This window comes from Lathamus discolor, chromosome 3 (assembly GCF_037157495.1).
Source record: "Lathamus discolor isolate bLatDis1 chromosome 3, bLatDis1.hap1, whole genome shotgun sequence".
NCBI classification, from domain to species: Eukaryota; Metazoa; Chordata; class Aves; order Psittaciformes; family Psittacidae; genus Lathamus; species Lathamus discolor.
The window spans coordinates 5,646,281-5,664,730 of record NC_088886.1 but is presented as its reverse complement, the minus strand read 5'-3'; the positions used below and the strand labels follow the sequence as shown (position 1 = coordinate 5,664,730).

The 18,450-nt window shown below is 41.8% G+C and overlaps 1 protein-coding gene across 11 annotated transcripts in view; it reads right to left on the bottom strand.

Annotated features, from left to right (window-relative positions):
* Positions 1-18,450, bottom strand: part of DAB1 (DAB adaptor protein 1) — a 484,717-nt gene that overhangs the window by 55,080 nt on the left and 411,187 nt on the right. For all 11 annotated transcript variants that reach the window (XM_065673261.1, XM_065673260.1, XM_065673259.1 and 8 more), the window contains 2 exons: positions 10,337-10,476; positions 7,977-8,075 (listed from right to left, as the gene is read on the bottom strand). In XM_065673261.1, the coding sequence (XP_065529333.1) occupies positions 7,977-8,075; positions 10,337-10,476 (239 nt within the window). The remainder of the gene's footprint in view (positions 1-7,976; positions 8,076-10,336; positions 10,477-18,450) is intronic.

The following is an 18,450-nucleotide window of genomic DNA, read 5'->3' as shown; positions in this document are numbered from 1 at the left end:
TGGCCCCAGATGTCACCATTTTCAAAGGAACATGCAAAATATGACTTTCTCAGTATGTTCTTTATTGTTGTTACTAAGATTTCACTAATGATTTTATCAGTGCAGTCCTTTGAAATCCTCAGCATGGTCCAAGACCCAACACTTCTTACAAAAAGCCCTATAAATACATAATTTTGATTAAAAAACTTAAAAGGTAATCCCGGAGACTTTATATTTTAATTCCAGCCTTTGAAAGTTAAGGGCCCAATGCCCACTGGGATAATGCTGACGTGCATGACTGCAGTAGCTCATCCTCATGAACCCTCAGGTATGGAGAAGTCCTTCACTCACTGCCCTGGTAGATGCCCTCCATCATGGAGGAATCTGAAGGGATCTGCATGAAAATGGATAAATAATTCCTCCAAAGTGTGATGGGCAGGATAGGAAGAGGCTCGGAGTCGTTTGTTTGAAAACTGAATAAATGAATGATGAAAGCCGGTACTGTGGAATGACTCCTTATAAGTTGATAAAGAGTAAAGGCAGCCATGAAAAGTCGGGAAAAACCAAAAGGGAGTAGGGCAGGAGGCTGATAAAATACAGAAGCAGATTCAGCATAGGAATGCAAAGGGAAGTGTGACATGATCAAAAGAATAAGCTGAGACAGCAATCTTGGCAGTCACGATGGATTTCAAAACTAAAAGTCATATTTGTCAAGGACAAAGGGAAGGATAACAATTGAGACACAAGATGAAGAGAGGCAGGAGTGGGTTTTAAACTGTAAGCATGAAAATAAATGCTGTATTTCACAGCAGTTAAGAAGAATCTGCAATATCTGAAGTTACCCTGCGTGGGACAATCGAAACCAACACTGAGTCAAAAAGGCTGCTGAATTTACAGGGCTGAATAATGGATGATGCTGATATTTTCCTCAGTGTTCCGAAAGGAGGTCAGAGAAGGACCTTTGGGAGTCAGGATTAGAAGGCCTGGTTTAGCCACGTTAAGCTTGAACTGCTGGCTAAATGCGCACGGAGAGGGCTGGAGAGACAGGTCAAGATTTGAAGAGAAGATGTCAGGGCTGGCATCATTTGGTTTGACACAATAACCGAATTTACATGTGTGAATGAAGTAACTCTCATAAAAAAACACAGCAGGAAGAAAAAGAGATCAAGAACAGCGAGCATCCAGGAAATCCCAGATGGAAACTGTGGGAGCGAGAATGAGAAATTAGACACACAGGGGCAAAATCCAGAGACAAGAGCAACGGAGGAAGGACTTTATTCAGGTAAGTTAATGACGCTAACAAAGTTCTGTGCCTCAGATCAACCATGGAGAGTCAAGCAGGAATTTTAGGAAGATCAGTTTCAAAGAAATGAAGGGACCACCTCTGGGCCTGGAGCTGGAAGGAGCCCCCAGCAGGGACCATTAACAATCTCCTGGCCAATACTATGCTCTGGCAAACACAGAAACACAGTGAACTAATCACATCATCTCTCCTGCTCACTGCAGAGCGAGCAGAGAGCGGATGAAATGAATTCCTTCTTTTATTTCTATTTATAAATACTCAGAGAGGCTCGATGATAGAGACTTGACAGTTTGACATTTCATCTGCTCCAGCACATGTGCTTCAAGGAATAACTACAGATCCATAACCATACCTCGATTTCTGGTCAGAGATGCCAGAACCAACAGATTTCCAGCAAAGTCAAGGAGTACCTTTGGTACATTTTACACGAGGTATCTTCTGCCAACAGTGAGAATTTTCATCTTGCGAAAATTTCCTTTCAGCCAAGTTTAGCCGTTCTGTTAGCAATCTATCAGCATAATTAACACTATCATTCACATCAAATGGAGGAGAGCAGCAAATCCTGGGGTTATCGGCACAAACCTGATAACGTCTCAGAACAAGCTAGAAAATGCTTTACAGACGTGTTAGCAACAACTTTAGAAAAATCTGTGCATTATAAGGTCAAGAGAGCTTCAAGGTTCAGGAAGATGGGCAAGATGTAGGCATCTAAACCAGTGGCTGGACTATACGAGAGCCGTAACTTCTTGCTACAAGAGAATAATCTGAAGCCAGCAGGATTATAACTGCCCACTACCTGTTTTATTTATTTGGACGTTATGAAAAGATACAGCAGAAGATCAACCACTAGCTCTGTGGCCAGCATGAAAAGGCAAATTAATCTGGTTTTGTACAAAATACTACAGGTAAGGTCTGGTCCCCCTTCCATGGAACAAGGAGCTATTATTCACTGAGTAATACCTTCTTAAGTAGGTAAATACCGTTCTCCATGAGAGTCACATAATCCTCCTCAAAGAAAAGAAAGGTTAGAGTAAGGCATAGATAACAAGAATGAGAGTATACAGACAACATGAAATGCATGTATTTATACATATGTTTTCATTCGTGGATTTCATACTGACAGCCTGAAGAAAATGGCTACAAATGAAATTAATAAAACATGAATAAAACACTGCAACACTTCTATGTAAGACTGTAACCCAACCAGACACTTACAGTATTCCTAGATATTCCATAATCCCACAGGCTGTGCCCAAGCCCTGTATTTTGATAAATATATGGGTCAACATCTCTGAAAAACTAGCCAACCCCTCCAAAGTATATAACAGACAACACAAACGAAACTCAGTTTCAGGGTGTTGCATAGGACAAAATAGGAAAAACAGGGGATATGGCTGTTATCTTCATAAACTGCGTTACAATCTGCCTGTTTAGTGTATTGCTCACAAATAAGATACTGATACAGCTCTACCATGCTTTTCAAGAAACATGGAATATAGATTAATAATTAATAATAATGAATCTCTAACAATAGCTCATAGAAAGCTATATATTGCAGTATATTCTGGCAATTTGCATATCCATGAGCTGATGCAAGATTTTACTTTGACAGAAATGATTCTTTACTTCAAGCCAAATAGTAGTTATTTGCTTTCATCTTCTTTCTCTTTCATAGTGTCTGCGTTTTCCATTAGTCAACAGGACTTTGCAATTAGAAAGAACATGAGTTTAAAAGTCTACCTTATTATATGAGTGTAGAAGAAAATGGGGGTTTTTCCAAGCATTTTATAGAATTTAATTGTTACTTTTAAATACATTTTTGGAAAGTAACTTCCAGCAAACAAAGATTTATTGGTACATAAATAAACAATGAGACAATTACAGCCTCTTTGTGGAGACCATATTAGTTACGCATGTCTAATGAAGCATTACTAAGCTATCGCAGGGAGATAGCCTGATGTGTGTGATTAACAAAATAATACTCATAAATAGCTGAGAACAATGATGGTCCTTTAAGAATTGTGCACATCCTTTTATATTCGGAGTTACTGGGGTTTTAGCCACTAAGTTCCACCCTGAAAAGGAGAATATTAAATAGAATAATGCAACTATTTGCCTTTTTGCCTTCTATAGACCATGCTTTTGAAAACACGAGTGAACACTCATGAAAGTCTACTAACAAAGGATGTACTTCAGCTTGAGATCTAACCAAGGTGAATAGGACAGAATAAATAGAGGAAAAGTATTTTCATATAATATGTAGCCATGACATCTCTGAAGTGACCCTGGGTAGAAAAAGTACCAGTTTAGTGATAATTGTGATAATTTTAGTGACAGTTTAGTGATAATAGTGATAACTTTAACTTTTAAAATTAAAAATAATATGTATTCCTTCAGGTGAGACAAAAATTTTGGAGAAAGCAAGTAGGATGACTGGCCAACATATGAGAGCAGACAAAAAAGGTACATTTATAAGAAAAAATAGGGTTTAAACGCATGTGCAATGACAGTTTTGGACGTAAAATAGGAAAACGTTCTGCTAGTCAAATTAAAGACAATTTTGGACTCTTAACAGCTCAACAACTCTAATTCTCAAGAGGTGATACTGTCCTGCCTATGCAAGCAGGCTACTGAGTGAGGCTATAGGACAATATACACAACCTACAGACATGCAAGGTGAATTCTGCTAAGCAGGGCCCTTCCGCCCTATTCTAAATACACTGACAAGTGGTTGAAAAGTGGCATGAAGGGATCTATTTAGATGGATCCATGGCATAGAATGAGGAAATATATGAGAGGAGTTATAATTCCTATTGCAGTGCTATAGATGAACTAAATGGTATTGCATCTACAGAGCAAACCCACAGCAAACCCTTCTTGTATTTTTCTTGGTGAGATAAATTCTTCCCAAATGATATTCCACCTTCAACCTAATCTCATTCATGGACAAATGCACTCAAAGGGCAGAATTCCTGACAGCTGGAATAACAGCATTATTAAAATCAATATTTTTTGATGAATATTAGGTCTGGAACATATTAAAGGGAGCTATAAAATACCAGGGGAAAACCCTTCCTTATCATTTTTAGTAGTAACCCAACTACAGCCTTTCATCTGCAATGAATTATGGAGCAATTCCCCTAAATCCTCTGTATGAAGTCAGTTATGACACTGCCAGTTTTAAAAAATTTGCTAGTTTTGAGCTACAAATCGAGGTTTTATTGGGATAAATTAAAATCCAGCAATAGCCTAAGACACTAAACGTACAGAAGCCTACATTTTTACCCTGAGCATTTTTTCTCTATCACATCAGACTGACATTGTGGCAGACAGGATTGCAATAGCCAGTGATAAAAATTAAGAAAGGACACTCTAGAGAGATAAATAATCTTCCCAAGTAAACAGCAAATGACTGCTCTGGCCTGAAGTATCCCTTTGGGAATTCCAAAACCATGGCAACACAACTAAGGGAGAAAGCATTGTGGGGGGCAAGGAGAGCTGTAAAAGGAGAAAGCAAATCCAAGATTATCCAGGCTATTCCCTAATAAGGGCATACTTTTTTTGCCCTGTTGCATGAATGCGAGCATCAGCCTTCAGACTTTATAAACACTTCAGTTTAACTCAGATGTCAGAAAATGTGTGTGAGCAAAACATAACCTTTTTGCAACCCCTTTTGCTTCCTTCTCATCCAAAAAGCCAGGCTAAGCTATTGTACATCCCTAGGTTTGCCAGTTTGTGGGATTTTCTTTGTTGCTTCTTCAGGATGGGATTATCAGTATCCTATTACTGATAATATTTTATTAATATTAATATATATATTTATTATTAGGTAATATAATATATTACCTAACTACATCATCCTTATTTTGCCTTATAGGAGGATAGGAGGCTGCACATTACAACAGGATTGCAACTTTCTCTGGAGGTCACTTAAGCACATAGACATCAATGTGAGACTACGCAGGCACTATCATTTACTACTACAACAGCTGTCATCTCTTAGCTTTACACCAGGATGAGTCAAAGACATATGGCTGAGACACAGTGCATCACCCCTAAACATCTGTCTCTTGTGCTTTGGAAAGCACCTTGCCTCAGTAGTGCTCCTGTGGGCTCGGGGAGCCCAGAGATACTGTTGGAGTCAGTCCATGACTTACTGCCGATGCTAACCACTGTATTTCGTATGTTAGGACTGTACATGACTACCATCAAGAATGGGAATGAGATGACAACTGTAGGTTAGCAAAGCAGAGAGAGGCTGGATGATAGACTATGAGAAGAATAGGACCAGGGTGTGATACTCTGGAACATGGAGAGACTCAAGCTGGGGGAGAAAGCTGAAGGGATGGTGGTTGTGAAGAACCGGCAGAAGAATTCAGGCACCCTGCGCTTCAAGACCTTGGCATGGAAAGCACAATTCTCCTGCTTTCAAAGCAGTGTGTAAAAACTGATGTTGAAAGATCCCCACATCCCTCTGTCACAGCTCCTTTTCAAGAAGGACAACTCAATATTCCTGTCCATCACTCTGGCAGCTCAGGAGCAGGCATCTGGAAGGTGGATTTAAAGGTTTCAATCTAAGCCTCAGTGAGTGACAGAGCTACTATAAAGATGATATAGTCATGTCAGATTTAGAGTATAAAGTGTCAAAGTTATGAAATGAAAGAGACTTGTTCTCATGTTCCCACCTTACCAGTTGAAGATAGGACTGCGTGCAGGATGCTGCAGGAAAGGCAATTTGGCTAAATTATACCCTTGTTTCTAAAACACATATCCTTTTCCCTCTTTATTTAATGGAAAAGACAACCAATGTTTGTGAAACATTCAGAGACAAGCACAAAAGGATTAGTTTTTCTTCTGTTTTCTTTGTCCAAGAAAAGGCTTTAGTCTTAGGAAAGCAACTGTGGCCTCAGTGCAATCTGACATTTCTGAGCACAGGCTGTAACCTCAGCAATGCTCTCTTAAACACTGCTTTTGTAGGAACACTTTACACATGCTGTACACAACACATTCCAAATGAGCTTTTCATTACTAAGTACTCATATTATGTATCAGTAAGCTCAATGACATTGATTTTCTAATAATATAAATTAACTGGCAAGGATAATTTTATCTACCATCAGTAGGGTCTTATTTCTGACATCATCTTAAACAGTTATTCTTTCAAAAGATTAAATCAAGAGCTTTTTAAAATTCAAGGCAGAGCTTAAACTGCTGTAAAGATCTTCTTAATTAGGATTTAAGCAGTTTGCGTGTTGTTGCTTTAGATCTAAGTACTATAATATTTTGCTTAGGTTTCTTCTTTCAGAGCAATTTAAAAAAGCAAACATGCTATTGCTGTGGCAAAAGCTGCATAAGGTATAAATGCCTTCTGCAACTTCCTCGACCAGATGCTACTGGATGAGTTGCTGCTTGGTACCCTCAAACAACCACCTCTAACTTTCCACTATTTTTTGCCTCTGATTCCATGCAATATATACTTTTTCTAGCACTGACAATACAAAAGCACTGATTCTTATGGTCACCAAGTACGTCACAGGAGACTGTTACTGCTGTTCTTATCAGTATATTGCATTATAGAATCATAGAACAGTTAGGGTTGGAAAGGACCTCAAGATCATCCAGTTCCAATGCCCCTGCCATGAGCAGGGACACCTCACACTAAACCGTCCCACACAAGGCTTCATCCAACCTGGCCTTGAACACCACCAGGGATGGAGCATTCACAGCTTCCCTGGGCAACCCATCCCTGTGTCTCACCACCCTCACAGGAAAGAATTTCCTCCTTATATCCAATCTACACTTCCCTTGTTTAAGTTTTAACCCGTTACCCCTTGTCCTGTCACTACAGTCCCTGACGAAGAGTCACTCCCCAGCATCCCTGGGGACTTATGTTGACTACAACTGCATTCATGTAGAATTACAGACCTGAAATAAACATGTGATTTCCCTGGGACATCTTCAGGTCAATCCCAGCTAAGTGTGTGCTGCTCCCAGCAGCCCCACAGCTCCCACTGCCCTTCCTTTCTCTCTCTGTCTCAGACATCAGTGGGGAAAACAAGCTTTCACTCTCCTGCAGTTGTCTGCAGCTCCCTGTTCCAACTTGTTCTCTTGCCCTCACTTCTCACGACACAAGGAGCCCAATCCAAGGCAATTCTAGCCTCTAGCCCTAATCTCTTGTCATTAGATTCTCAAAAATCACTCGACCTGTATTACCAAGAAGGTTTAAGCAGCATCCAGAGGATGGCTGTGGTTGGGCCCAGGCTGGATAAGAAAACCCATATGGACACTGATGCCAGTCTGTACCATGTACTGCTAAAGTCCCCTACAAACAGTGGGCTGGTATTTCCAAGAAGCAACTATTTATCTGGCAGAAGGAAAACAAACCCCCTCTTGCCACTTTCTGGACTCAGAGCTGGGAATGTTTATGCACCTAAGGAGCATCATCTGTGTACTCAAGTGGTTCTGCAGAAATATCCAGAACAAGGCTCTACAATAAACCATGTCCCCACGCTACACTTCACACCTCGGCCATCTAACAGCTCACTGTGATATATGATAACCCTTTATAAAGCTGCTCGGATGCTTCAGGTGTGCTTTACACCGGTGAGATATTACTGCCCAGCAAGGAAATGCTTTTAAAGAAACATGCCAGGAAAGATTCAGTGTTGTTCCATCACCCGGTTATTTTACTTACCCCTGTCTTCTCATCAAAGATTTTGATTCCCCCAAAGGAGACTGTTAAGAAGACTTTTTGTTTATGCTCTCCTTTCGAACGAGCCGCAGCAACAATTCCCTATTGAAACAAAGAACAGTTGGGTTGGTTTCATTACTCTTCCAGATGCCACAGCACAGCACAAAGATTTGCTTGTGAATGATTCACCACTTCCCTAGGAAACCTTCAGGGCTTTCCAGGAACAGTCCCCCCCTTCTTACTTCTGGCTTACTCTCTTTTTTCAAGGTACCACATCTCTTTATGCTACCCAGCGAGCATTTCATGTGCTCCCGCTTCCAACCCCTGCACTAGCTAATCCTCCATGAAATTCGTTTTCATGGAAGGAAGCTGAAGGTCATTCCTAGCACACTCTTCCCAGCTACAAGCTGTTTTGTTTTCTTTCTTCTCTTAAGGAACACAAACCAACAAGCAGTGGAAGGAAAAAGTGTCGACAACTTTAGCTTGCTTCAGGGCCACATTCATCTGGAATGAGCAAATTGAGCTTTTCATAGAAGAAAAATATAATTCTCAAAATCAAACTACACCTCTACTGTAAAAAAAACTGGTATTGAGGGTCAGTAGTTTTCATGATCTCAGGCTTTTACTTTGTAAGTTGATATGCTTCTCATGCATTATTCTCCCATATAGTAGTAACTTGTTTCCACCTTCTCAAGAGCCTGCCCTGCCCAATAATGCTATCCTAAGATGAAATATAATCAACTGCATTAGTAAATAAATGATCATTAGCCTTTATCTGGTACTCTGCAATTTCAGCATCTCTTTTATGTTGAGTTTACAGACATTACACAGCCATGAAAATTACAGAGAAAAAGTCATTTATCAAAAGCACCCCAAAACTTTATGGCTGGCTTAAACCACTGTGTTTCCAGAGCCGATAACTTCACGCTACGCTGCCTTATATACAAACATGAATTTCTAATGCTCCCCTCCCTTAATGGTTTTAGTCATCTCCCAGCACTGTTTAGATCAATCTCGCCACTGCGCAGACAGGTATCAAGCGGCTGGGAGAGATGGAAATGGTAATCCCTGGAGGAGAGAGACAAAAAGGCATGTGCAGAACAGTGACAACTCTCCCAGACTGCTTCTAGGAACTATGAAATGATGAGAAATAGCCAGTATACAATTAACAGATAGGAATATTGTGGCAGATGTGACACACCAACAGTGCACCTTTTAGTGCAGATTAGCTTCTGCTTGCCATAAAGTGTTTGTAACTGATTTGTAAAGTATCTACCGGATCTTGCTTTTAGATTGTTGAACCATAAGATGTATGTCACCCTTTGCTGTTTCTTCATGAATAATTTATTCCTCCTAGTTCCTTGGGACTGGAACCCTGCTGGTCGGGAGTGTAAAAGATATCATTTAGTGATTTCTCCTCCTGAAAAGATCAGCAATGGAAAATCCATCAGCTCTCGTGGCAGAGGGCTGCGGAGAGAACTGGAAGGAAGAAAAATGCAGAGGGTTTACTCCTAGACCTAGCTTGTAACCCTGCAATGCAGACGGGAAACCAACACTGCCCTCAAGGAAAACATAACCTATCCTTCCTTCTCAGTGACCCCAGCTCTTCCACATGTCCCAGGGTGACGTAAAGGATGCTTCGTATGGAGAGCTCTTATGTTTTTTGAGGGTTGTAAGAAAAGACTCAGAGAGAGATGTCTGCCAGGCTCCACAAAGTCCACCCTCTTACACTACCAGTGCTTTCAGGCTCTTGTTTCTCTCCGAGTTCGCAGTCTGCTCAAAATCTGCCTTTGTCACTGCTGGTTCTTCCCCAGACTCTGGGGATTCCTCTTTATCTTCTCATGCTCTGTGCTCTCGGTGCACTGCTGATTTTGTAACCCATCAACCCTGTCAGTACAGATGCAAGACATTCTCCTCCCAGTGAGGACACCAGTTCCCCTCTGCACCTGGCTACCTGCACACCATATTCACCCCTTCCTGCCTGTTCCAACAGGAGGTAATGGTCAAAGCAGGGCTGTAGTCAACTAGCACTGTCATATAAAATGTTTTGATATACCATTTTCCTTCAGTGGTTAACCCCCCCTTCTGTATAATAAAAGTATTCAATTTATAGATGTGTTGTTTATAATTTGTGGACAAACTGTAGTGGTGTCAATCATGAATAACTACTGAGCTCAGAGATAATGTATTAAAATTAAACTGGGATAAGCAACACCAGCCAGGAACTCACTTAAAATTGGTTGATTTCAATACATAATTAACCAGAGTGAGACCCAGTGTCACGAAAGGAGAATGAGTAAAAGTTCAAGCTGAAACTGTTCTCCTTAACTCCGTAACATTAAACATTAAATGTTTCACTGCACCTTGAGCTTCATCATGGAGTCCTGGCATAACTTGTCTCCTCGTGCGGCAGAAACCTCATCTATCCCAATCAGTTTTGCTTTGTATCGAACACCGTCACCTTTAAACCTCTTTATTAAAGTGGCTTCACTGCGATCCTGGCCTGAAAAGACATGAGGGAAACAAGGAAATTTACTTGAGTGCAAAGGAAAATAAATGAATAAATACTTACAATTAAGTGGCAAATTAGATTTAGCTCCTACCTCAACACCTAAACATGCAAACATTGCAATAAAATTAGAAGAGAATTAGTTCAATGCAACCTCTTGGCCTTCCTACCTCAAATGAATTCACAGTGGAATTGGTGCCATACAGAATCTCCTGCACAAAATTTGCACACAAATTAGGTTTACGGGAAGAAGAGATAAGACTGAAACAGACCTCATGGATCTGAAAACTTCTGATCTGGGTGGGTTGTTTTAATCCCAATCCATTTGAGGATTCTTACTTTTGCCGACAGGACTAATAGAAACATGCTGTTTCCTTGTACACCAACTTATCTAACAGTATCAGCAATATTTACACCATTAACATTTGAATGATGGCAAACCAAATGATATTATTTGCCTATAAAATACTGCTGTTCTCAACCCTCACAAGTAATACTGTCCTCTTGTTTTACTCTTTCTGCCTATACACATACACAGGAACAACATAACTAGCAAAGTCAGCTCGCACAGGCTCACCTCACCCTGAGAAGCTTAAAAGAAGGCATAAGATGTTTCTCAATAAATAAGCAATCGGGGGGTAAAAGATAGCATTGTAGTGATAAGGCCATTTGTGCTGATCTTGGCTGCAATAGGGTTAATTTTCCTCATGGTAGCTGGTAAAGGGCTGTATTTTGGATCTGTGCTGGTATCGGCACTGGCAACACATGAATGTTCTAGCTGTTGCTGAGCAGTACTAATACAGAGTCAAGGCCTGCTATTCACACCTCCCATTAATGCCTAGGCTGGGGGTGCACAAGAAGTTGGGACGGGACAAAACTGGGGCAGCTGTCCCCAACTGGCCCCAGGTATATTCCATTCCATATGATCTCATGCTCAGCATGTAAACTACAGGAAAAGTTGGCCAGTGGCCATTGCTTGGGGAGTGCCTGGGCATCAGTTGATGGTGAGCGATTGGTCTTCATTTACATCACTTGTTCTTGGGTTTTATTTTTATATCTTTTTTTTTTTGTTGTTATTGTCCTTTTAATTACAATTGTTATATTATTATCATCATCATTATCATAAGTGTGCTGCATTATTACAATAATCAAAAGAAGCTGCATCAGAAGAAATGTGACCAGCAGGTCAAGGGAGGGGATTCTCCCTTCTATTCTGCTCTGGGGAGACTCCCCCTCCACAGTCCCGCATCCAGCTCTGGGGCAACAACACAAGAGGGACATGGAGCTGTTGGAGCAAGTCCGGAGGAGGCGACAGAGATGCTGCGAGGGCTGGAGCAGCTCTGCTCTGGAGCCAGGGTGAGAGAGCTGGGCTGGGGCAGCCTGGAGAAGAGAAGGCTCCTGAAGGGGAGACCTGAGAGCAGCTCCAGTGCCTAAAGGGGGTGCAGGAAACCTGGAGAGGGGCTTGGGACAAGGGCCTGTAGGGACAGGCCAAGGGGAATGGCTTGAACCTGCCCGAGGGGAGACTGAGATGAGCTCTTAGGCAGAAGCTCTTCCCTGTGAGGGTGCTGGGGCGCTGGCACAGGGTGCCCAGAGAAGCTGTGGCTGCCTCATCGCTGGCAGTGCTCAAGGCCAGGTTGGACACAGGGGCTTGGAGCAAGCTGCTCCAGTGGAAGGGGTCCCTGCCCATGGCAGGGGTTAGAAGTGGATGAGCTTTAAGCTCCCTCCCAACCCAAACCATTCTATGGTTTTAAGATTGTTATTCATTTATTTCCATTATTAAATTGTTCTTATCTTAACCCACAAGTTTTCCAGTTCTCTTACCCCCATCCTGCTGGGGGTGTGTGTGGGGAAGAGTGAGTGAGCAGCTGTGTGGTGCTTATTTGCTGGCTGGAGTTAAACCACGACACCAATGTACATAAATTACAATGTTCAGACTAGCCTGAACCACACAGTGATAACACCGCAGCAACCCATGAACAGGACATTTTTGACAGGAAGATGTTTCCCCCGCTGAGTACCTGCAGAAAAGTTCATATTGTGTCTTAGATGGAAGAAGTATGTTAACTGGGGAATCGGTCTTCCTAGAATTGGTTAAAGACACATTTTGCAGCTGTCTGTGGAATTTCTCCCTAGGACCTCAAAAAACCAGCAGTGAACTGTACATTATTGCAAGCCAACAAGTAACCAACCAAACAACATCCAAGGCACAAAGAATTAAGGGGCTGGTTTTGATAAGCAGAAGCACAGAAGCTTTAGGGGGAAAAAGCCATCCTGGTTTATATTTCTATTAAAAGCACCTTTTTCACCACCCAACACTTGGGTCAACTTTGCTGGTATTACACACACATCAAATGGATGAATAAACTGGATTCAAAAGTATGGAACTGTGATTTTACAACACCATGATGAGAAAAACTAGAAGCATATATGACCAACAAAGATTACTTCCAAATGAAGTAATCCTTGGTTCTTCTTCCCCCCAAGTACAGCATATGCTATGAATTGATGATGGACTAAGTGCATGCTGAAGAATAGAGCTAATTTAAGCATACTGAGATCTTTGAGTGTGTTTGAGCATACAAGTACCATTTATTTCAATGAAAAATGTCAGCTCAAAGCAATGCTTTAATGCTTCATTTACAGCCCCCTAAAAAGAAGGGAACTGGTAAGTGTTGCTGCGATAGTTCAGCAGCCACCCAACTGACTCCTTGATTTGTTTTCACTCCTGCTCCCTCAAAATAATGAAACGGGATTGAAACTTGATGTTTTTACACTGTGTTTTATTAAAAATCCCCAAAACCTAATGAGACACAGATGATAAATAAGAAACTTGAAGTAGTGCTAATATCACTTCCCAGGGCAATACCAAGGCAGATGCTGGCACCACCTACTAAGCCAATGAAAACCCATTTTGCACTTTCAGCCTCCAGAGTGGGGCAGGAGGGAAAACATCTGGAGATGTAACAAAGTACACCAATAACAGTGGACTTTTCCATATGTCTTATTTGCTTCAAAGATACCCTGTTGATTTTTAGTAAATAAAATCCAATTCCAACCGCTTTCTTGACAACAATGTTCAACCTTACGTCTCTGTTACAGCCACAGGCAGCTGTTAGCTAATAGCATAAGCATGTAAGTGTTCAGGAGCGCTTCTTGGGTCCAAGACATGACAGCGACCTTGCATTCATCACTTACTTGAATATTTATACTTATCCCAACCTCTGATCTATTTTGCTGTACAGTAACTAAATCCCTGACATTAATAGCCCATTCAAACACAACTTACGGCTGTGTTTCCTAATGCATGAGTCCCATGTCAATTATGACCCACATTAAGTAAGATGAAGTGCTTTGGGGATAGGAAAATCATCAACATGAAAATGGTGTAGATATTTTAAACTGCAGTGGAAACTGCACGTTATTAAAGACTACAAATTCATCTGTAAAACCCTAAAGCATATGCCCTATGAAAAAGCAGAGAGGATGCACACACACACACACACTGCCCTATAGCATAAATCAGCCAAGAGTGACTGTTTCTCAGTGTATATCCAGATCCCCTCTGATCTGTACCTGGGTCGGAGCAATCCCAGGCACAGCTACAGGTTGGGCAGAGAAGAGATTCAGAGCGGCCCTGCAGAGAAGGACTTGGGGGTGCTGGTCGATGAGAAAATGAACATGAGCCGGCTGCAGTGTGTGCTCATAGCCCAGAAAGCAACCGTATCCTGGGCTGCATCCAAAGGAGCGTGACCAGCAGGGCGAAGGAGGTGATCCTGCCCCTCTACTCTGCTCTTGTGAGACCTCACCTGGAGCATTGTGTGCAGTTCTGGTGTCCTCAACATAAAAAGGACATGGAACTGCTGGAACAAGTCCAGAGGAGGCCACGAGGATGATCAGGGGACTGGAGCATCTCCTGTATGAAGACAGGCTGAGGAAGTTGGGGCTGTTCAGCCTGGAGAAGAGAAGGCTGCGTGGAGACCTCAGAGCAGCCTTCCAGTACCTGAAGGGGGCCTATAGGGATGCTGGGGAGGGACTCTTCGTCAGGGACTGTAGTGACAGGACAAGGGGTAACGGGTTAAGACTTAAACAGGGGAAGTTTAGATTGGATACAAGGACGAAATTCTTTCCTGTTAGGGTGGTGAGGCACTGGAATGGGTTGCCCAGGGAGGTTGTGAGTGCTCCATCCCTGGCAGTGTTCAAGGCCAGGTTGGATGAAGCCTTGTGTGGGATGGTTTAGTGAGAGGTGTCCCTGTCCATGGCAGGGGGGTTGGAACTGGATGATCTTGAGGTCCTTTCCAACCCTAACTATTCTATGATTCTATGATTCTATGCTCACACTGTATTTCCAAATTTTGGTGCTGTATTCAACTTTCTACCTGCTTGCGAAAGTACCCAATGACAAACACGGCCAGTATGATTGACTTTACGGCACTCTGAGATGGGAGATTTATGCGGGGTGATACTTCATTTGTACACGGGACACTTCCAAGTCCAGACTCTCATAAACATCTCATCATTGAAACAAAAAAGTTTCGGTTTTAATGGCAGTTCTTGAACAAGGTTCTTTCTGTGTTTGAAACTGCATAAATTAGAGATGTCTGAATTATGAGGCTGTAATTCTTAAGCTTCAGAGGAGGGTGAATGATAACACTAAACCTAAAAGCTGTCCCTGTGCCAGAAACTCACCCAGGAAAGTTCTGCCTCTTTCCTCCCATTTAATAAGTGGAGTCAATCTCTTCTTCTTTGCAGCTCCTGGCTTTGTCAGTGGAGACCCAGCTCTCCAGCCACCCCCTGCCACTGCTGGCTCAGTCCCACCCTATGGGAAGGAGGATTATCCCGGATGTGGGGTGGCATTTACTGCCAGAGCTCGGTTTTATTTGTGTAAGCCACATCTTGGGGCTTTTGCTGTCAGCTTGCCTTCCTCACGCTACAAATAACATCGCAAAGGTAGGAAGGGGGACATTACAAACCAACTAAGATGTTATGGAAAACGGAAGCTTGAGGTCTCAAATCATTGCTAGCCCATACTCTACAACAAAATTAGAAGCATGGGTTTAACAACAACCACTTCTTTCCACAACACTTTCCCTGAGATCTCATTTTAGGATGTCTTGACTAGATAGAGAACACAACAGTTGTCAAAGTCACTGCTGGATGAGCAGCTGATGCCCATCCCAATTGTCCACTATCCCCTGCACAGACGGGGATCTGCCCAGTGCTCTTCTTCAGAGGGCCATTCTAAAATGATCCTAAACTCATTTTTTTGGTGTTTAAACCATTTTTAACTTCAAGACCAATGGGTCTTTTCTGATGGTTTGCTAAAATGCTTCCAGAAATTGCTTTTCACAAGCAAAGAAATATCCCAAGCACTTGTTCAAAACGTAACGCAGTCCAAAATGGAACAAGATTATCAACAAAATGAAACACTATATGGTTCTCATGCCCCAAACTGAAGAAAAAATGCGAAAGTTAAAACCCCATGGACAGCATCACACACATCCAGTTTAGAAAGTGTGTTGCTGATGACACAGGCAAAGAAAAGTTTTGTTGTAGCACATAGATTTATAATCCTCAGAGGCCCTTGAACTATACATGTAAGTGTATTCTGTAGGTGTAACTGTGCACCTTTAAGCCGTATGCGTTCCAGCTGGACCCACTGCTCCTGCACGAGCAGGAAAGCATGACCTTTGCTGCCAAGTTCTGACATTGCACTTGGACTTCCACAGTCTTTTAAGAAAACAATAAATCCCCAGAGCTGGGTGATGCAATGTGCTTCTGAGCTTGCATCTAAAGTAGAGAGACAGGCTTATCGTAATCAGCCTTAAGGTTATCCATCGTGCTACAGCTACTGTAGAAGTCATAAACAAGGTTTTTAGCTCAAGTTAATAATCCGTATTTAAGGCAATATAGCTTAATTTGACAAAGGTTCCCTCAAGCAAGCTAGAAACAGACCTGGAAACAAATCCCCAAGTACTCAACCCAAGTATTTCAAGTACCTTCAATCCCAAGATGTGACAAGTAAACAGCCCAAGAGGAACATAATCTACTGTGGAAGATCCAGGCCAGAGCAGCTCCAGTTGCTGCTGGAGGTGGATGCTCCCAGGCCTTACCCATCAGCAGGAGTCACTGCAGCTGCTTAGGGAGTTGCTCCCAGGGTATCACCATCACAGCAGCACCCTGGCTGCCATTTATCTCTGACATCAAGAGGGAGCACCGTGCTCACATTAAGTTATCTGGTTCTACACAATGCTCTTAGCTTTGCAGACTGCAGCTCAACGCAAGGTTTTCTTCCCAGGCACTGGGTATTTTGGTAAGTGTTTCAAGAAGACTTATCCTCACTCTTGGTACTAGTCAAGGATTACATTTGATTTTGGCTCTTAGCCCAAGAGGCCACCAAGCTAATGTTGTATTAATATGGCAACATGTAGAGCAAATGCTGTTCCTTCTCCCAGGGGATCTGTAAGTGAGTGCATTTCATAAATAGGAAAAGAAAACAAACCAAAGCACCACAGCAATAAGCACACTGTTGCTTTTACTGTATGTTCTTATAACACACTAAGCATTCTTCATAGAAGCTAATCTAAACCAATAGCCCTGGAAATGGCTATATCCTTTATTTAAATGTGGGAAGCCCTCAGGGTACAATCTGAATTCCTTGATTTTATGACTGTAAAATATATAATGATATTATCACCAAAGTCAATAACACGCTCTGGGCAATCAATTCACTGAAGAACACCACATCACGGTGTTTTTTGTTCCTTTCCTGGCTAATAAACTGTCAAAGTTGTATCCATCACACATTCAAATTATAAACCTGAAATAACACCTCCTTCTATCTCACCGGGCTGAAAAACAATCACATAGGCACTTATAAACAGCCCATGTCTTCACGGGGACAATTAGCATTTTTATATCACACACACTGCGGTGCACAATGACCTCTAAGATGCCGCACACACTGAAGATTACTAAATTTGTTGCTAAGTGGAAGATATTTCCCATTAGCTGTGCATTTATCCACCCCTATGCCCACATATATATGCATCCTTAATTTTATGTATTTGCACATATGCGTACACACATGGTGCGCAGCTTCATTTGGTCTCAATTATCTGAAGAGAATTCACAGTAATTTTAATCAACTGCAGATTTCCTTAAGGAAAAAGAAAAAGTACATAAGCAGGTGTAAAAGAGAAAATATTCACACATAATTATATGTACCTTTCATACAGCAGCAACTAAACGGCGATTCAGGAAGGAATCATGAAAAGCTCAAATGGCTTATTCTCCTTGATGGAGCATTTTTCTCAATGGCTTCACAAAACTGCAAGTCCAATACAGAGGGATGGAAAGTACCCATCACACAAAGGGTTGGATCATGGGTTTGGGTTGGAAAGACCTTAAGTTCATCTAGTTCCAACCCTCATGCCATGGGCAGGGACACCTTCCACTAGAGCAGTTTGCTCAAGGCTGTCTAACCTGGCCTAGCAGCATCTAGCAGTGTATGTGCACGCGATTTGGCTTCTGGTATTATTACTAGCATTCTCTTTCTCTAACAATAGTTCTCAAATAAGCCTCTTGCAATTAGCCATTTTTAACTATTTTTAACAAGAGAGTTACTTAGGGGGTTAATTTCAGGATCTATAACTCATCTGAAGTGACCAGAGTACATTCACAATCACTACTGTCTTTCAAATGAAGATGTACATCGGATTTCACACTTTACTTGATTGATAAAGGCTAGTTCCTAGCAACTGAAAAACCTACTGGTGTAGTGAAATGCTATCTGCTTACAGAGGTGGATTACACCCTTAAAAAGCATGCTAAAATCTTACAGGGAGTAAGTAACTCTTTCCTATACAGGACCCTACACAAAAACTTGGTTGCAATATATGAGTACAACTGGAATGCAAACTTTTTTCACCAACTGATAGGGAAACACTTAAAAAGTCTGCAAGATGGTTT